The sequence below is a fragment of the Pelophylax lessonae genome (assembly GCF_965119305.1).
Source record: "Pelophylax lessonae genome assembly, chromosome: 8".
Classification (NCBI taxonomy): Eukaryota; Metazoa; Chordata; class Amphibia; order Anura; family Ranidae; genus Pelophylax; species Pelophylax lessonae.
Genome location: NC_138775.1, coordinates 273026506 through 273048010, shown reverse-complemented (window position 1 = coordinate 273048010; position 21505 = coordinate 273026506). Strand labels below are relative to the sequence as shown.

Below are 21505 nucleotides of genomic sequence, written 5' to 3'. Positions count from 1 at the left end.
TTATGTTACCTTGCCTCCCAGGATGCTCCTGTATATTCCGGTCGTATGCCATTATTACAGTATATGAAGTAGTCTATTGGCCCTGATCATGGACACGAATATGCACCTCTATATGTTCTTCCACTGAAGTTTTAGAATTACTTCGCTGGGCAAGCGTATAATACTCTTATCAACATTGATTTTGGATTAGTATTATCTTCTTGCTTGTTGTTCTGCCTGCCACCGCCTGAATCGCATCTGAGATATCGGTCTGTCTTGGTCTCTCTGGCCCTGAGGAAGCCTTGTGCGAAACGCGTCGGCTTGCTGGGGACCCTAAGACCGTGTTCCAACAGAGACCTCACGTCATCATCTGATAGAAGTTATCAGCATTCCCGTATTGGGAAGTATTTCTACAATGTGATTCTACATTTGTGATGCTTTTTACTGTATATATGGGAATTGTTCCCATGTACTTTAAATATGTACAATAAAATTATTTTTTAATACATTGTGTTGGTACGGATCCTTTTCCTCCCGTTTAGCCTGTAAAGCCCCATCTTTTCTATTTTTTGGCATATATCTATATATAGGGGTATTGGCTGTGTTTACACGGATATTTTCATAATAGAAGTCAATGCAAGTCGCTCCGACTTCGCCCAAAAATAGTGCAGGAACCTTTTTCTAAGTCGGAGCGACTTGAGTCGCTCTGATTAGAACGGTTCCATTACACAGCATGGAGCGCTACTTGTCAGGCGACCAAGTCGGATTAGTGTGAACCGGCTCTCATACTCTCCATGTTTGGCCTATATAGTCCGATTTTCCCCCTTTTTTTTCTTTTTTACATTTCATAAAAAGAACATCATACCAACAGTCAGACATGGTGGGGGTAGTGTGATGGTCTGGGGCTGCTTTGCATCTTCAGGACCTGGACGACTTGCCATAATTGATGGAACAATGAATTCTGCGCTCTACCAGAAAATCCTGAAGGAGAATGTTCGGCCATCAGTTCCTGATCCCAAGCGTACTTGGGTTATGCAGCAGGACAATGATTCGAAACACACCAGCAAGTCCACCTCTGAATGGCTCAAAAAAATAAATAAATAAAATTAAGGTTTTGGAGTGGCCTAGTCAAAGTCCGGACTTAAATCCAATTGAAATGCTGTGGAATGACCTTAAACAGGCCTTTCATGCTGGAAAACCCTCCAATGTGTCTGAATTAAACCAATTCTGTAAAAAAGAGTGGGCCAAAATTCCTCCACAGCGCTTAAAAAGACTCATTGCCAATTATCGCAAGCACTTGATTGCAGTTATTGCCACCAAGGGTGGCACAACCAGTTATTAGGTTTAGGGGGCAATTACTTTTTCACAAAGGGCCAGGCAGGTTTGGACAGATTTTTTCCCTTAATAAATTAAATCATCATTTAAAAACTACATATAATGCAGTATTTTAGAAGCATTTTCTTTTTTTTGTTAATGCCAGAAAACTTTGAAAAATGCTAAGCGGTATTTTACCACATTTCTTAAAGCGGTAGATACCGCTACGTGAATGGAGCCCTTCATGATTTCTAATGAAAATCATTTTTGTAAACCTTTTTTCTATGTGGTCATGCGACTACAAGCTTGGCCACTCTGTTCAATGTGGAGTGCCAGACAGTGGTGCGGAATCCATAAGGGTCCTGGTATCATTCCGCCGCAGTTCTTGGATCCCAGACGGCCAGAAAAAAGATGTCTGAGGGAGGAATGAGCCAGAAAAACAAAACAAAAACGTAGTATATTGCAGCTTAAGGCTCCTTTCACACGGCCGCTCCGTGTGAAAGGTCCGCTGCGGGACTTTTTTTTTCCACGGAGCGGATGACATTTCTGTCATCCGCTCCGTGTGCCCGCATATCATCCCATCCGTTTGCGGATGATATGCGGACATAATGTATGTCTATGGCACTGCGGATGTCAGCGGATGACACCGCTGACATCCGATTTTCCTTCCTTTCCATTTTTTACACGGAAGGAAAAAATAGGGTTCTGTTCCGTTCGTAAAAACGGAACAGAACTGACAGGAGGAAAATCGGGTGTCAGCGGATGGTATTCTGCTGACACCCGCAGTGCCATTCACTTACATTATGTCCGCAAATCATCCGCAAACGGATTGGATGATTTGCGGACACACGGAGCGGCCGTGTGAAAGGACCCTAACAATCAGATGTGGTGGCTGTATTAGTTTTCTTTTTATAGTCTTTTTTTCCCTCTGTTTTCACCTGGTGATCTGGCCAATAACACATCTCCTGTATTATAGTGCCCCCACTCTGGATGAAGGAGCACAGGGGGCATGTTGGATGGACTTGCAGATTTAGATACAATAACAAATTGATGCCAAACTCAAGCTCACACTTTATTCAGTTACAGCAGCCCTCAAAATTTCCACTCGCCTGCTCGTATTTGGCGAGTGGAATTTATTTGAGGGCGACTGTTTCAGCTTGGCTTAGGTGGTGGCGTATACGCTCGGCTTGGCTAGAGTGGGGGCGGGTCTGCTCGGCTTTAGACAAGCCGCATGAGCCACCTCCCGAGTCATCTCTATGGAGCGCTCTGTGAGCCACGCTGCATGCTGGGAAGTGTAGTTTCCAGCACAGCTGGTGGCAGATCCGCTCGGCTTGGCTAGAGTGGGGGGCGGGTCTGCTTGGTCTTAGACAAGCCGCACAAGCCGCCTCCCCAGTCATCTCTATGGAGCGCTCTGTGAGCCGCGCTGCACGCTGGGAAGTGTAGTTTCCAGCACAGCCCCGTGGATTCTCTTCTCACTGACATTCCGGACTTGAGGCGGCAGAGAAAATGTGCGTCCCAGGGCAACGAGGAGGAGGAAGAAGAGTCGGCAGCGAGAGAGACTTCGGGTAACAGCCTACATGCAATGCAACATGCATAGAATTAGAAAACAATAATGTGTGCAGCGCTAAAACCCCTCATACAGACAAAAAAGATTTTCTTTTTTTCGGAAAAGGCACGATGTTCCAATAGTTATGAGCAAATTTTGACTATAGCACACATGTGGATCTAAATTTTATTATAAACAATTAAAGTGACCGTGCATGTGTGACAATAGTGAAAAAAACATGAAATACTGTATGTAAACATAAAAAAAAGTCAATAGGTATTGCGAACGGCTTAAAACATCCCAGTGCCAGGTTCCAAAATGGCCCTTTTGGAACCTGGCACTGGGATGTTTTAAGCCGTTTGTGGAGTATACGTTGGCACACCTCAACCCTGCAGTCTGTATGTAGCGCATATTTACTTAACAAGGCAGTAATGATATGTACAGTGCCTATAGTAGCCAATCGTATTATATCCTTATTTTATTTATCACAGTCAAATTAATGAAATATACTTTATATTATTAATGTTAAAGTTGTTGTTAATATTTATTTTTGTAACCTAATTCTGCATACAACATTTAACAGTGTTACTTAATGAGATAATTTAAGAGGGCGTGTTTAGGGGTGGAACAATAGGCGGGGCAGGGTAAGGTTGGGTGGGGCAACTGGTGGCGAGTAACTCTTAAGGCCTGGCTAGTAGCTCAGGACTTGAAATTTTGAGCCCTGGTCTAGGGTACCATTAAAGTTCTCTTGAGCACTGATTCAGTTATGCTGACATCACATATGATACAGAACCGACGGTTGGCGCCGTGGGCCCGTCCACAACTAGTAGTATTGTAAGGAAAGGGAGAGCACCAGTTGCTGGGGGAGCGAGGAGTAAGGCAAGTAAAAATGCTTTTTTTTTTTTTTTTTTTTTTTTTATTGAATTTTTTGTTAAAAGCAACAAAAAAGTACATCCACAAAAAATAATAAATAAATAACTTAAAACAAAAATAGCATTCAGTGGTGTATACAGTAGGCACAAAGTGAAGGTGGATTACTCAGCACAAGAAACATGGTGGGAGGAATACAAAAAAAATGAAAATTTAATCCTCACAGTGTGGGGGGAGCCCCACTACACGGTTAGTTTTGACATTTCCCTCCCCCCGGAGTTCTGCTTTAAAGTGAATCTACACTCCATTTTAAACTTTTAACAACTATCATTGCTCACGAAGCGCGTTTTCACCAGCCACTGGGGTAATCAATCTAATAGCGGGTATCTTGTAGATTGATTGGTGAAGGGTTAGATCTTGATTTGCGATCTGTGTCCCTGCTGGGTAGAGTCACCCTATTTATCCTGGTGACCATTGTCATCAAGACAGTAAGTGATGGGAAACCAGGATCACCTGACTAATGGCACTTTTCCACTGCAAGTACCGGCTCGGCTCCACTCGGCCCTGCTTGGCTCGGTTTGGTTTTCCACTGCATGGTACGGTTTGGTACGGTTTGCTTTTCCACTAAAGTAGTAAGTGGGTGGGATAACAATGATTCTCTGACCAATCAGTGGCTAGTAGTGACAAACAGTCAAGGCTGCATGCAAAGGATTGTGGGATATGGTACCGGTACGGCCCTCTTGGAACCACAACCGAGGTGGTACCATTTAAGCAAGCCGTACCGTTCGGTTCCATGTAGTGGAAAAGCGCCGCCGTACCGTACCGAACCGTTCCAACACCATACCATGTGGTGGAAAAGCACAAAAGCGAGCCGAGCCGTTCGGTTCCATGCAGTGGAAAAGCGCCATAAGAGGTGAGGGGAAATTGTCCAATGGGGGACACCTGTTTTGGTGACAACTGTCTGTAAGATGTATTCCCCTCCGAGATTTCCCCTTACTTTCTGTTGCATCTTGAGGAAAGGAAGGGCAATTCTCCCCAATAGGACACAGACAACCCAAAAAAAAAAAAAGGGGGGGGGTGGGGAGGTTTACCCTCTACTCTTCTTCCAATTCTAAAAAATTTAAAATTTTAGATGTACATGCACTTTAAAACAAAACTTTACCATTTTTAGAACAAAATACAGTTTTATGTTAAATGAGAGTGTGCGATTGTTCTAGAACTTTCAAGTACATTTCCAAATATTTATTTATTTATTCTTTTGAAGTAGGAAGGGTTGGAACCACTGCCAGTTTTTTTTTTTTTTGTTTTTTCCGGATAACCATTGGGGGAAATTTCTCCTCATTTCCTGTCCTAGTGACTCAACTGACTGCAACCAGAGTACAGACCACAATAAGAAAAAAAACTTTTTTTTTTTTTGTGGTCTGTATTCTACTTAACCCCCCCCCCCATTTTGATTCCAGTGAGTTGGATAACCAGGACAGGAGGTGAGGGCGGAGTTTCCCCCAAGAGGTTAAAACAGTTTAAAACAAAAAAAAAAAAAACCTGGCACTGGTTCCAACCCTTCCTACTATAATCCAAAAAATAAATAAATAAAAACATTTCCACACTGCCAGTTTTCCTTTTTGTTTCTTGACTGGGCAACCATTGGGGGGAAATTTCCCCTCACTTCCTGTCCTAGACCCAACTCACTGGAACCAAAAGTAAGGGTAAGTAGAGTACAGACCACAATAAAAACCTGATCAGAGGTTCTAACCCTTTCACACTTTATAAAAAAAAAAAAGAAAAACAAAAGCTGGACAAGTTGGCTGAAGTTAAACTTTACTAGCAGTTCCACCTTTAATCTGTGACCTCCAAATGCATAATGAAACGTTTTTGTGGCTCCACTTGAGGTTCAAATTTGCAAACTCTCTTATATAGCCATCAATGAATGACCCCCCCCCCCCCCCAAAAAAAAAAAAAAAAAAAAAAAAAAAAAAATGCACATAAAGTCAATATTTAATTTACAGCAGCACTTTCATTTCATAACCCCAGTATCCTGACATGCAAATATTACACAAAAACTTCAAGTTTGTGCAATTTGCCGTTAAAACATCTCCCAAAATAATCACAAATACAGAAACAGCCGAAAACTTGGTTCCCTTCTTCTGGCGAATGAGCATCCTGATGCGCAAATGTGTTCAGAATGCAAAATGGAGGTGGCAGAGCATGCAGAGAGCTTGCCTTAAAAAAAAAAAAAAAAAAAAAACTGTAGCTGAAAATGGTTTTGATGATAACCACGATGCCATAGAATCTTGGCACCACTTTTTCCAAAAAAACAAAACAAAAAAACAAATGGCAGTCCAACCTAGAACTTGACACCTTCAGGTTTGATGTCCATCAGACAGTGGAATGCCCCAGTTTGTTGGCTTGAGGTCCAGTTCACATGATGGAGCATTTCCCTTTGAGCTTTTCCTTCTTCTTTTGCTGTTTGGACTTCTTCCCACCCACCTGAAGACTTACAGTTCGTCTCTTCTCCAAGTTTAAAAGTTCTTGGAACAGCTCCTGTACATTGTAGTTAAGCTTGGCCGAGGTTTCCATGAAAGAGCACTTCCACTTGTTGGCCAAACTCTCCCCTTCGCTGGTCTGGACCTCCCGTAGAGCCTCATCACTCTTGTTTCCGACCAGCATGATGGGAATGTTCTGAGTGTCTCCTTTGATGTGGCAGATCTGTTCGTAGATTGGCTGAAGCTCTGCCATGGACTGCTTACTGCTAACCGAGTAGACCAGGATGAAAGCGTGGCCTTTGGAGATGGACAACCGCTGCATGGCTGGGAACTGGTGGCTCCCCGTCGTGTCGGTGATCTGCAGCGTGCAGATGTTCTTATCGCAGCTGATGACCTGTCTGTAGGTATCTTCGATAGTCGGGATGTAGGTCTCTCTGAAAGTCCCTCTAACAAATCTGAGCACCAGAGAACTTTTCCCGACTCCCGCCGCCCCAAACACCACCACCCGATAGTCGTTGCTTTGTTCCGGCATCTTTCCTTTCGAGGATCTTGTGTTACGGGCTCAGAAGGATTCCGTCTTGAATGCAAGGGCAAGGAGAAATTACATGCCGGGATGGAGCAGGCACCTGTTGAGGAAATATTAAAAAAAGACAAAAAACATTTCAGTGCCGTGCAAACACTTTGTTCGAGTCCAACAAAAATACAAGCTACGGTATAATTGTTAGTGCATCAGTTGCAGAACGTTATTGTTGCTGGATATTGTCGCTACGTCAGGATCCCCAAGCTGGCAGTAGGCTACAAAGTGCTAGGAAGTGCCGGAGCCAGGATGATACTGGTCCAGATAACGACCTAACTGCATCATTCTGGCTCTCGGTCAGAGCATCACTTTATGGGATGGACACGATAAGATACACACATATATCCATATATACACTCACACGCTCACACCTTACCTTGCCTGAGCACTCCGCTTTGTTTCAGCCCTTCCTGCGGTCTGATTACTATGTCGCTCTCAGACGGCTCAGCTGCAGATGAAATCAGAAGCTCCCTCCCTTTTTTTTTTTTTTTGTATTATTGGTTTTGAATGCTGCCTTCAAGATTAGATTATTTTGCCATCTAGTGGATGTACCAGACTTTTTTTCCTCTATCCTTTTACATCTAGCCCATCCTTTGCATTTGATAACTGGTACGTAGCAGAGTTTATGAGCCATTAAAGCTGGTCACTATACAAAGAGCATCTGCTGTCCTGATCAGGGATGACTTAGGCTCCATGTACACGGGACGTTGTTAAAAGTCCCTTTGAATGCTGGAATTTTTAGGACGTCTGAAACGTCCGTTCGGTCGCGTTTTTTGCTTTTAGAACCGTTCCTAGAGGCCAAAAAAATTATTCCCCTTTAAAATGGAAAAACGCGAACACTAAACGCGGGTCATGGCGTTCAGACGCGTTTGTAACGCCGGGAAACACACGTTCGAACGCAAATAATTGCGTTCTAAAAAAAGTCCCTGAACGCAGCTGCCTGCAAATGACTGTAAACGACCCTGTGTACATGGACAGATAAGATAAAATGTAGATGGGTTCAGGGGCTTCTGAAAAAAACGCCCAACTGCTCCTAAACGGCCATTTCCAGCGTCCCGTGTACATGGAGCCTTACAGTGCTTTGAAAAAGTATTCACACCCCTTGAAATTGAGACAAGGAGGATAACCCCAATTGTTTGAGACTGTGAATGCCACTAAACACTAAGAAAAATGTACAACTGAGTAGTAAAATAATCAAAACCTTATTTATACACACAAGAAAAAAGATAAGTATGCGAAAAGTTAATGATACAACCAGTTACAACTGGGCATACATAACAGGTTAAAATTGCATGCAAAAACAGACCATCCTCAGCATAGAAGACTCTCAGGTACAGATGGTGAGGAGAAACGGACAGGACCCTACGCGTTTCGGTTGAATACCCTTCTTCAGGGGTCAAACAAAGTTCAGAACACGAATTGTGCCCTAGGGAGTCTTCGTATAGGGAGAGATGGGCTGTAAATTAAAGCGGAGTCCCACCCTGGATTTTTTTTTTTTTTAATACCCCCGGGACAGTCAGGGCTAGTACATTCCACAATGGCTAGCCTCTGATCTGTCCCGGGTTGCACTTACCTGCAAGACGAAATACTTACCTTGCAAACGTCTTGTCCAGCGCTGCCATCTCAGATGTGGGCAGCTTGAAGCCAGCGCGTCCCCTTCGGTGTCTTCTTCCGCCTTCTGTGGTCCCACGATGCTCTGCGCCGGCCCCGACGTCACTTCCGGGTCGCGCGCGTCACCCCTCCACAGCTTCTGGGCATGCCCAGAAGCTGTTTAGAAGGGGATGGCGCGCGCGACCCGGAACTGACGTCGGGGCCGGTGCAGGCGCAATGATTCCTGGGAGCTATGACGTCCAGCTCCCAGGAATCATTGCAGAGCCAGGAAGTGACGACGGGCCGCGGCCGAGGAAGGAGGAAGAAGGAAGTAAGGTAAGTATATTTTCTTCGCTACGAGGTAAGTAAAAAAAAAAAAAATATGCGATTATCCATTTCTTTTTCAGGTGACCCGGAGCGAGAAGATGGAGGTAAGTATAAAAATAGGGTGGAACTCCACTTTAAAACGGTAAGTATACCGATGAGGAGGAACTGCCTGGTTTCCAATAACCATAATCTAATGGGTAAGTAAATAGAAGAGTAAAGAATGGCGTACGTGCTGAGAGCCCATGAGCGCCACAATGATCCAGAAGAGGTCCTTACACAGGTGTATAAGCAGGTATTGTGTACCTGTTATAGGTGAGTATTTGCATGGCTAGAGGTCATGCGGTGTAGGATGCAAGTATCAATCCGGTATATAAAGTATTTCAGAGTATGGAGGTCTGTAACCTCGTACTGGAAGTGGCACCCCTTGAAATTTTCCACATTTTTGTCATGTTACAACCAAAAATGTAAATGTATTTTATTGGGATTTTATGTGATAGACCAGTGATGGTGAACCTTGGCACCGCAGATGTTTTGGAACTACATTTTCCATGATGCTCATGCACTCTGCAGTATAGTTGAGCATCATGGAAAATGTAGTTCCAAAACATCTGGGGTGTCAAGGTTAACCATCACTGTGATAGACCCAACACAAAGTGGCACATAATTGTGAAGTGGAAGGAAAATGATAAATGGTTTTTAAAATGTTTTTAAAATAAATGTGAAAAGTGTAGCGTGCGTTTGTATTCACCCCCCAAGTCAATACTTTGTAGAACTGCCTTTCACTGCAATTACAGCTGCAAGTCTTTTTGGGGATGTCTCTACCAGCTTTACACTTCTAGAAAGTGACATTTTTACCCATTCTTCTTTGCAGATGTAGCACTGCCCCCTAGAGAACAGCTGAGAATTACACTTTCTGGATTCCCCTGGGTTACCCTTAGCAACTGACAGCAGATAGCAACTGACAGCAGATAAACAGCAATGAAAGTTCTTGGGTCAGTCAATAATCAATCGAGGGGGTGTTGGTTTTGTAGTTTTATTGAGAACTTTGATAGGAGAAGGGATGAGTGGGATACTCCCAACTGACAACTATTCACAATGGTGAGGACAACTGACTATAGAATCCGGCAAGGCCGCTGCTTCATCCTGCCACTGAAGTGAAGATAGATCAAATGTTCGTGCTTAAATTACTCTTCAGAGCTCTAACTTGGCACCCCCTTTCCTGTGTGTGCTGACAACCCGTCCACTGGAGTGGTTCCCTTCCTGGGCAGACCCCAGGCAAGCTTCCCGATACTCAAGGACACTGTTTTTCCCAAGGTTGCTCTGCCTCCAACTCCACTCGTCAGCTTTCATGGACCTCCTGGCTCAGCTCCACACTCCTGGCTCACAAGGCCGACCGCCTGTGACCACCATCCACAGCAGCAGCAGGAGAGACAAACGTCACCCTCCTTCTGGGACCTGGCTTCCCGCCCAAAGACACCCTGTCATATGTGCCCTTGGATTTTATAGCCTATCCCAGGATGCACCACTGTCTGTGCCAACACACTGGGACAGCTACAAAAGAATGTGTGTCACTGGCTGGGTTTCTTCCACTGTCCAACAGGCCTCCCTATTGGACAGTGGGGAAACTCCCTCAGACTAGATGAATCACGCATGGACACATGTAACAGGCATAATTAATAATCAGGCTCCCCTGATAAGTAGACAGAGCAAACTAGATTTCATCTGCCTAGCACCTATCTAGGAGGGTGCTACACAGAGCTTCTTATAACCTAACCCTGTTTTAAAACTTCTCCACAACTTTATTCCTGACCTGTCTGGTGTGTTCCTAAGGTTCTCAAACACCTGTAAAGCCCCGTACACACGATAAGAAAATCTGAAGGGAAATTTCGTCCGACGACCGATCTGCTGATTTTTTCAGATTGTTAGTATGGTGCTTTCGACAGCCAACTCCCGACTTTTCGGCTGACAAACTCCTGATGTGTAGGCTATAAAATTTTTGGTGTCCGTAATACAACGTCCGATTTTCGTCTCATTAGTACAGATTTCGTCGGAAAAAAACTTAAGAGCAAGACTAGGCATGCTCAGAGACGAAAGAACACATACAAAACAATCCAACACATGACATCGCTTCTGAAGTAGAATTCTGTCGTACGGGAAAATTCGTATGAAAATAACCTCTTCACTTTCCACATCAGACTAGCATGCCACAAAAAACAGACAACAGATCGTTCGATAATCTGATCGCGTGTACGGGGCTTTAGAGTCTGAAAAAGACTTGAGACTGGGGCGGAGGTTCACCTTCCACCAGGACAACGACCCTAAACATACAGCCAGAGCTACAATGGAATGGTTTACATCAAAGCATATTCATGTGTTCGAATGACCCAGTCACAGTCCAGACCTAAATCCAATTGAGAATCTGTGGCAAGACCTGAAAATTGCTGTTCACAGACGCTCTTCATCCAATCTGACAGAGCTTGAGCTATTTTGCAAAGAAGAATGGGCAAAAATTTCACTCTAGATGTAAAAAGCTGGTAGAGACATCCCAAAAAAGACTTACAGCTGTAATTGCAGGGAATGGTGGTTCTACAAAGTATTGACTCAGGGGGGTGAATACAAATGCACGCCACATTGTTTTGAAAACCATTTATCATTTTCCTTCCACTTCACAATGAGGTGCCACTTTGTGTCGGTCTATCACATAAAATACCAAAAAAAATACATTTACGTTTTTAGTTGTAACGTGACAAAATGTGGAAAAAATTTTCAAGACACTGTAAATTGAGAGTTCTACTTCCCCTCAAAGTTCGGTGAAAGAAAAATCAGAAGATTTTGGCATAATGCAATGGAGTTAATAAATGCAAATTTTTTATTTTTTTTTTTCAAAAAGTTGAACTTTAGTTAACCACTTCGGGACCAGAAGGTTTTACCCCCTTAATGACCAGGCCATTTTTTGCAATACGGCACTGCGTTACTTTAACTGACAATTGCGCAGTCATGCGACGCTCTACCCAAATAAAATTGCCCATTTTCCCACAAATATAGATTTCTTTTGGTGGTATTTGATCACCTCTGCGCTATAAACAAAAAAAAAAAACAAAAAAAAAAAAAAAAAAGGAGCGACAATTCTGGGAAAAAAAAAAAATTATATATATATATTTATATATTACTTAAAAATCTAATTTTCTTTCATCAATTATAGGCCAATATGTATTTTGCTACGTTTTTGGTAAAAAAAAAAAAGCAAAATCCCAATAAGTGTATATTGATTGGTTTGTGCAAAAGTTATCGCGTCTACAAACTAGGCATTTCTATTTATTTTTTTTACTAGTAATGGCGGCGTTTAGCAATTTTTAGCGGCACTGCGACATTGCAGTGGACAGATCAGAAACCTAACTGACATTTTTGACACTTTGGGGGGGGGGGGGGGGGGGGCAGTGACATTACTACAGTAATCAGTGCTAATAAATATGCACGGTTACTGTGATAATGACACTGGCAGGGAAGGGGTTAACACCAGGGGCGATCAAAGGGTTGAATGTGTCCCTGGGGGTGTTTTCTAACTGTGTGGGGGGATGGACTTGCTGCATGAACACAGAGACATGTGTTCCTAAATAGGAGGAACACAGGATCCCTGTGTTCATCACTGACAGAACAGCGGTCTGCTGTGTTTATATCGGCAGACTGCTGTTCTGTCTCCACAGGGAGCGATCATGGGTGCCTGGCGGACATCGCGTCCGCCGGACCCGCTGATTGGCTCCTCCTGTGGCCAAGTGGCGCCTCCCCCCCCCCCCCCCCCCCCGTGGTGCTCGCTCCCCTACTAGTGATGTACAGGTACGTAATTTCATGGGACAGAGCCGACCTGCCACAGTATAAATACGGCGACTGTTTGGCAAGTGGTTAAAATGGGCCTCTGAAGCTCTTGCCAATTGCCATAATGTTTAAGTACATGCCTTCTGGAGGGACCTCTCCAGCAAACCTACATCCTTGCTGACCCCCTCGTCACTTCGTTGTTGTCCTCTTTTGGGTCTGGAGTCTTCTGCACTGTCCAGCCACAGAGGACAGGCGGGGCAGCTGTTAAAAATGACGGGGTCCCATACAGCCTACGTGTCAGGGCCCCCCTCCAAAAAAATATGAAATGATGGTTTTACTAAACGCTACAGCCACAATGCTATGCTTTGCAGCCATGGCAGAAATTACAGCCCCCCCCAATTGAACAAGGCCCACTCAAGTGAATAGGGCTGCTCTGCAAGGGTCCCGTAACCCTGAAAAAGGAGTTAAAGCCGGAAGCTCTGCAGGAGAATCCACAAGTATCAGCAATAAGCAGTACAGCCAGCCCTCCTGTTTGGCAGGTGCCCAGGCTCCCCTTTTGAACTGATGGGGCTTGGGCCCAGTTCAGGAGGGTGGGCTGTACTGCCTTATCAGTGGCCCACAGGATTTACTTTGTCCCATTGCACAACTCTTATGCCCCGTACACACATGCAGATTATCTGCAGACTTACCTTTTCCATGTAGTGCAAGGACCTGCCGGATTGCATACAAATTGAAAGTGTTTAGGTTTGACCTCATATTATATGGTTTTGGTAAGTCTGCAGACAAAAGTCTGCAGATAATCTGCACGTGTGTATGGGGCATTACACCTTGGTGTGTATGCCTGACAGTTCATGTAAAAAAAAAAAAAATGTAAACAATTAACAGGCCATCTATCTTCCCCTGGTTTTCCTTCTGGATTCACACTCCCTGGCAGTTTGAATAGCTGGGTCACAATGATGTCACTCTCACGCATGCACAAGGGAGTCATAACAACAGCACAGCGTTCTCTGCATTAACCACTTGCCGACCACCCTATAGCAGTTTTACTGCTACAGGGCAGCTGCACAGAAATATATATATATATATATATATATATATATATATATATATATATATATATATATATATATATATATATATATATATATATATATATATACATATACACACACACACACATACACACACACACACAATCCTGCACGTCCAGATTGTGGGCGCGAGTATGCGCTGCCAGCGGCCCGCTCCCGCTTTAGTTCTACATAGCCGATCAGCGGGTCCCGCTGACTCTATGTCCCAGCACCCGCTGATCATTTAGTACACAGCCAGAACAGCAATCTGTCTATGTAAACAAGGCAGATCGTTCTGTCAGTACAGAAGGCATGGATCCTGTGTTTCTGCAAAGCACCTTCCACTAGTAAAAGCATCTCCCACATTACACTAAAACCCAGGCTAGACACATATTTACCCCTCATTAGTACAGTGACAGTGCATATTTTTAGCACTGATCACTGTATTAGGGTCACTGGTTCCCAAAAAGTGTCAGTTAGTGTCCGATCTGTCTGCAGCAATATCGCAGTCCCACTATAAGTCGCTTTAGGTTAATTTTGTATAGAGTAGAAGGGGATTGAAACACCATCATCCGATATTTTTCTTTTTTTTGCCATCTCCCATTTGCCATGTCCCATTGGGAAGAAAGTAACTTTCACTTCCTGTTCAGCCCCAGTGACAAGGGCCACCAGAATAAATAGAAGCTCAACAGGGGTGAAAATCCTTCCTTACTTTAGCTAAAACAAAAAAAAAAGTCCAAGTGACTCATCTCTGTTGGATAAGGCTCAAATGCTCATAGCTTTGGAATAGGACTGCCCTCCCAAAAGAATGGAAGTCTCACAAAGAGGGGGGTTCCATATCAAAACCCATAGATTTGGAATGTTGGAATGGGAAGAGTGTGGTAGAAGTGCACTCACCAGATCTGACATTTCACAGACTGGCTTTCTAGAATGTTTTCAGGCTATAAAAAGCATGATGATTGTAAGGAAGCAGGTGGGAAATTGAGCTCTTAAACCTTTCTTGGAAATAGGACTTCATTTTCTGAATCCTTTGACAGTTCTAAGAAATCCCTGTGGCATCTGAAGGCTGATTTACACATTCATAAATAATAAAGTCCTCATCTCTGCTGACACTGCAGTAACGGGCCAAGCAGAGAAATTTCACAAGGGATTCCACGTTTTTGCTTACCCCCCCCCCCCCCCAGCCACTCTACTGCAACGAATCTCCTCCAAATTCATAGCTGGACATTGAACTAGTGCAGCTTACACTAATGCTCATGGTAGCTAAGCGCAAGAGGGCCCATTGGGGGTACAGGCAAAGGAAGAATCAGAACCTCTGATCTGAATGGGGGGCAACCAACTATAACCATTTTATAGTAGAGAGGGATTTCTATTGGCTAGAGGCAATTGGCAATGAAAATTGTGTCATTGTGTTGCATTGATGGCGAGTGTTCTTAAAAAAAAAAAAAAAATTTGTTTTTTTGGTCCCCCTTTTCACAGGCCCTTGTATCAGCTGCCTTGGCACCTCTCTGCATTTGATCACATGACATCTTAGCGCTGCAATGAAGTTGGTGAAGGAAGACTTGCCTCTGTCAGATGTTGGGATCACAGGTCTAAATGGGTAACAGGTAACTATATATTCTCATATGTGTCACCAGTACCAGGACAAGCACCCAAGGTTAGAATGCGGGAGTGCACCACCGCCCCCACTGTTAATGCATGCGATAGAATGTGTTTGGTAACCTATGTCCATTCTCTGCCCACTTGCTCCACTGTACCTAGAGCAGCTGGCCCTCCTGCCCACCCCTTGTTTCAGCCCTGTGTGTCACTGACTGCTAAGTGTCTGAAAAGTGAAGTATCTGCACTCAGGGCCATCAGATCAACATATCTTACTACTGGCTTGAGAGGGCAAATGCCCCTATGGCCAGTCCTTCCCTGTGTACACTGATTAATGACTCTGCAATGAAGTATCGCCACTCAGGGCCACCAGACCAACATTTTTAAGTAATGGCCTGGGAGGAAAAATGCATCCAAGTCTAGTCCTTTCCTGTGCACATTGATCAGAGTCAGATCGGTAAAGTATCTCCATTCAGGGCCCCCGTCCTAACATATCTTAAAAGTCCTGGCCCATGTCTTCCCTGTGTTCAATGAAGAATATCTGAGTGGGGAAATGTCTCTACTCAGGGCCACCAGCCTAATACATCTTCTCTATGTACACTGAACAATGTCTGAAGGACAAAGTATCTCTTTCAAGGCCACCAGCCCAACAAATCTTCTTAATACTTGCCCGGGAGGACAAATACCCCCATGGCGGTCCTTCTATGTGTACATTGAATAATGACTCAGCGATGAAGTATCTCCACTCAAGGCCACCAGACCAACATTTCTAAGTGCTGGCCTGGGAAGAAAAATGCATCCAAGTCTAGTCCTTTCCTGTGCACATTGATCAGAGTCTGAATGGTAAAGTATCTCCATTTATGGCCCCCATCCTAACATATCTTAAAAGTACTGGCCCAGCCCTTCCTTGTGTTCCCTGAAGAATATCTGAATGGGTAAATGTCTCTACTCTGGGCCACCAGCCTAACACATTTTCTCTATGTACACTGAGCAATGTCTGAAGGACAACGTATCTCTTTCAAGGCCACCAGGCCAACATATCTTCTTAGTACTTGCCTGGGAAGACAAATACCCCCATGGCCAGTCCTTCCTTGTGCACACTGATTAATGACTCAGTGATGAAGTATCTCCACTCAAGGCCACCAGACCAACATTTCTAAGTACTGGCCTGGGAGGAAAAATGCATCCATGCCTAGTCCTTTCCTGTGCACATTGATCAGTATTTTCTTACTACTGGCCCGGGAGGACAAATACCCCCATGCCCAGTCCTTCCTTGTGTACACTGATAATTGTCTGAATGATGAAGGTTCTTCATTCAAAACCACCAGCCCAGCATTTCTAATTAGTACTGGTGCAGGAGGACAAATGCCCCATGCCTAGTCCTTCCTGTATACGGGCGGGGGGGGGGGGGGGGGGGAGGAGGGCTCAGGCATCATTGGTGAAGAAGAGATGTAGGACTGTCCTATAACATGCTTTTGGAAACCACTCAAATTGAAGCAGAACTCTTGTGTAAACTGCTGAAAACAAAAGATGAACACATGCAAGTGAATTGTATTACCTGCTAAAATGTTTCTAACACTGTTCAACTAGTCTTGTGATTTACATACCTCTGCTACATTGCCAGGCAGGAAACACCTCTATTTACCAGGTTGATTCCTTTTCACAGAAGTTTCAACCCGGTAAATGCCACGCCACAATTTCATGCAGTGTGGCACCATTCGCCTCAATGGGTCATGTTTAGGGGCAGTACTGCCAGCTGAATGTGACAGGGGTGGATCATTTTTTTCTGCATCCGCAAAGCAAAGAGCTGTGGCCATAACATGTGTACAACCTCATCCGGCTGACTTTGCAGATTAGGAGGGAATGGGATGGTAAAAATGCAGCTCAACCACCTGGTTTAACATGAAAATACATGTCAAGTGGAAATCCTATTCTCCCATATGTGCCTGGTTTAAGTATTTCATTGTGATCAATTTCTATAGCTCTTTTCCCCCAGGGACCGCTTTATCTACTGTTGGAGGAGATAATGAGCTGACCATCTTGGGCACACTCTGTACACTATCATACTAGGGCCAATTTTACACAGGAGCCAATTAACCTATCAGCATTTCTTTGGAGTGTGGGAGGAAACCAGGGAGACCATGCAAAAGCCATGCTGATAGAGTCCTGACCGGGAGCTTGAACCGTGGACTCCAGTGGTGCATGGCAAAAATGCCAAACCCCCAACCCAGTTTAGTAGGAGAGAAACTCTACAGTATGTGCCCATTTACACCAACATGCAAATGGAACAGTGCAAATTAGTAATCGACCGATATCGTTTTTTGAAAGCCAATACCAATACCGATATTTTGGCCATTGAATATCGGTATCGGCCGATATTTTTGTACATTTAAAAAATTCTTTATTTTTTTTTTTCTTGACAGGTACTGTTGTGGAGGGATCTGGGGGTCTTAAGGACCCCAAAGCCCTCATTTGCACTTAAAAGCATTCAAAACGCCAAGTTTGGCTGTTTTGAATGCTGTAATTGTTTTGAATTTGGCGCCAGTACCCGGAAGTGATGTCATGACATCACTTCCGGGGTTTTTACATGGAGACCCGATCAAAACCGAATGCGGCTTTGATCGGGTCTTCAGCGGCCTTGCAGGCTGGTTGCCCGGGTCTCCCGGTGGGACGGGAGACCCAGGCGAGCCGCAGAAGGCGGCGGGAGGGGGACGTCCCCTCCCACTCCTTGTAATGACGCATCGGTTGTCATTACAAGACAGCCGACCGTCGGTTAGGGACGCCGGTACCGGGGTGATGCCTCTAGCTGCAGGCATCACTCTGGTACAAGCACTTTCCTGAAATATCGGTAACCTCAAGGGCCGATTCTGATATATCGGGGAAAGTGCATATCGGCCCTCGATATATCGGCTTTGCCGATAATCGGTCCATCCCTAGTGTAAATCGAGCCTCAATGTACTTAGGCTAGTATATGTACCTGAAGCTGCCATTATCTTAGCTTCCTGGAATTGCCTGCACAACCAGACTAAAACCTGGGATAAAAAGGGTCGATATGTCAAGCCAGGCTTCACTGCATTGCAGTTCTGTCAGTCTAACACTGGGAAACTTACTGTCAGGAGGAAAGAGCAGAGTTGAAACTTCAGCTGCTGCTCTTTTACGGTCTTTTAATCCAAGTATATCTTTAGCAATTTGCTTGGAGTTCTCAATAAAGGGAAAGAAGGGTCATTATGCCAAACCAGGCTTCGCTGCATTGCAGTGCGGTCAGTCTAACACTAGGGAACTCACTGACAGGAGGAAAGAGCAGAGTGAGGACTTCAGCAGTGCTGCTCTTTCACGGTCTAGATTTCAAATTAGTAGCGGTTTGCTTAGAGTTCTACTTTAAAGGTGAACCCTTTCTGAGAGGCGCATAGGTTAACTTTTTTTCTTTTTATTCTAAAAATAACAGTTGTCATTTTCAGAGATCAGCGATGGATGTCCCTGTGTTTCTCAGTTTATGTGCAAAGGCAACAAATAACAATTTTATGATGCAGTTGATCAGTAAATAGAGATACATCAAGCCAGGAAATGAGACAGCTGTCACCCTGATGTACTCTGCACACATCAAAGGGAATAGACAAAGGGCATCAGGACAGGACTGCGGCTTTTATATTTCTGTTGTTGCACCCCGGGTGACCGGCATAGGACACAAAGACCCCCAGCGGGTGTAATAAGCAGATCACAGCTGAGATCACACATGTGACACTGGAGCATCCCTCTAAGTGACAGCCAGGGCTTGCTCCATCCATGTGGTCCCCTTGCAGCCTAAAGGAGCATCCCTACTACCTAACCCAGCCATCCACCCACATCAAATCATGGCACCATGCAGCAGCACTTACCTGCACAGGTCAGTCAATCTGGAAATACAATCTGCAGGGTGTTACAGCATCCAACAAACACCCAAGGTGGGGCAGACCCATAGTGCAGCCATTGCGTGGGGGGAGCAAGAATTAAAAGACTCTGCTACATCCACTATACTTGATTCTGATCACCTAGCCAATGAGTCATTGGGAGTAGCACAGGCCAACCTGCCATTCTTCTGAGAAATGCCTCCTTCCCAGCACCTGCAGGCAGCAGTACTGAGTGGGTGTCAATGGCTGGATCCCCCCCATGTTTCATTCATATTTTCCACAAGTGGTACAGCCCATTCATGCAGCTGCAGAGGGAGAATGAGCTTTAACTAGATGGGTGCTGGAGGGGACTGGAGCATTGTGGAAGGGGAGGCTTTGCTGGCAGATGGCGGTATGCAGGGGTTAATGCAGCCCTGGAGCTGGTGGAAAACACAAGGCATGGGAGGTTCTGGAGGAGAAGCTGCTCACACAGACTGTTTGCTATTCATGTGTCATTACCAGCATGTGTTCATTGTGGAGGTAGTAAGACTGAGCCAGCCTCTGACACCTGTTCTGTGCAATGCAATCAGAGATGGAGCTGCACTGTGCTTCCAGTAACCTGAAGGTGACCTTCTCATGCCGGATAAACCCCCCAAAATCCCATGCTGGATAAACCCCCTGAAATCCCATGCCGGATAAACCCCGAAATCCCATGCTGGATACATTTCCAAAACCCCATGCTGGATAAACCCCCGAAATCCCATGCTGGATAAATTTCCAAAATCCCATGCCGAATAAACCCCCAAAATCCCATGCTGGATACATTTCCAAAATCCCATGCTGGATAAACCCCTGAAAATTCATTCTGGATACATTTCCAAAATCCCATGCTGGATAAACCCACCAAATTTCATGCTGCATGAACCCCTGAAAATCCATGCTGGATAAATTTCCCAAATCCCATGCTGCACGAACTCCCTAAATTTCATGCTTTAACTCCTGAAATATGTTGCAGGAACCCTGAAAGGTTCTCCTGTATAAACCCCTAAAATCTCATGCTGCATGAACCCCCAAAGTGTTATGTTGGATAATCACTCCCCCCCCAAATCTCATACTGGATTACCTCCCTTCCCCCCAAATGTCATTCTGCATGAACCCTGAAATCTCATGCTGCTTGTACCCCTGAAATCGCATTCTGGGTACAACACTCAAATCTCATACTGGATAAACCTCTGCAATCTTACGCTAGCTAGACCCCTAAAATCTCATGCTGGATAAACCACCGAAATATGCTGGAAAAATCCTCCATGCTCATATGCTGGATAAACCCCAGAAAGTTCTGCTGTATAAACCCCTGAAATTCAATGCTGCATGAACCCACAAAAAGTCATGATATAACCCAACCCCAAATCTCATGCTGTATGAACCCCGAAAGCTCATGCTGGATAAACTCCTGAAATCTCATGCTACTTGTACACCCTGAAATCTCATGCTGGATAAAACACCCAAATCTCATACTGGACAAACCCCTGAAATCTTAACCTAGATTGACACCCAAAATCTCATGCTGGAGGAACCCCAAAATCTCAAGCCGGATGATCCCCAGAAATTTCATTCTGGATAAAACACCCAAATCTCATACTGGATAAAACTCTGAAATCTTACGCTAGGCAGACCCTGGAATCCTTGAAAAGTTCTACTGTATAAACCCCTGAAATCTCATGCTGCAGGAACCCGAAAAATGTCATGCTTATTAACCACCATCTCTCATACTGGATATCTGTCTTCCCAAATGCTGTACGAACCCCCAAAATCTCATACTGGATGAATTACCCAAATCTCATACTGGATAAACCTGCAAAATTTTACACTAGACAGATCTCCAACATGAGTATCCATGTTGGAGGAACCCCTGAAATATCAATAAACTCTGTGAAATCTCATGCTCGAGGAACCCTGAAAAGTTCTGTTGTATAAAGGCCTGAAACCTCATGCTGCATGAACCCCAAAATGTCATGCTGAATAACCACCCTTTGTCATGCTGGATATCTCATGGTGTATGAACTTCTAAAATCTCATGCTGGATAAACCCCCAAATCTCATGCTGCATGTACTCCTAAAATCTCATGCTAGCTAAACTTCTAAAATCTTACACTAGATAGATCCCCAAAATCTCATGCTGGAGGAACCCCCCGAAATACCATGCTGGATAGACCCCAGAAATTTCATGTTTAATAAACCACCTTAATCCCATGAATGTTGTTCAAGGTACGTTCAATCTTGGACAACTCCTCCCACCCACTCCATAATACGCCGGTCAGTCTGCAGAGTATCATCAGTGACAGATTATTACAACCACAGAGCGACACAGGAAATCATTTTTACCTGTGGCCATCAAGTTATATACAGTAATACCTTGGTTTGAGAGTAACTTGGTTTGAGAGCGCTTTGCAAGACAAGCAAATTTTTTAAAA

General features: G+C 44.4%; 1 protein-coding gene across 2 annotated transcripts; it reads right to left on the bottom strand.

Annotated features, from left to right (window-relative positions):
• Nucleotides 1-5969: 5969 nt before the first annotated feature.
• DIRAS3 (DIRAS family GTPase 3) lies at nucleotides 5970-19143 on the bottom strand. 2 transcript variants are annotated; one of them, XM_082265596.1, is made up of 2 exons: nucleotides 19041-19143; nucleotides 5970-6818 (listed from the first exon to the last, which is right to left on the bottom strand). In XM_082265596.1, the coding sequence occupies exon 2, from the start codon at nucleotides 6722-6724 to the stop codon at nucleotides 6128-6130; it is 597 nt and encodes a 198-aa protein (XP_082121722.1). In that variant the 5' UTR covers nucleotides 6725-6818; nucleotides 19041-19143; the 3' UTR covers nucleotides 5970-6127. The 2 variants fall into 2 exon arrangements, with proteins under 2 accessions (XP_082121722.1, XP_082121721.1); XM_082265595.1 differs by lacking the exon at nucleotides 19041-19143 and adding an exon at nucleotides 7146-7233.
• Between the last annotated feature and the right edge of the window lie 2362 nt (nucleotides 19144-21505).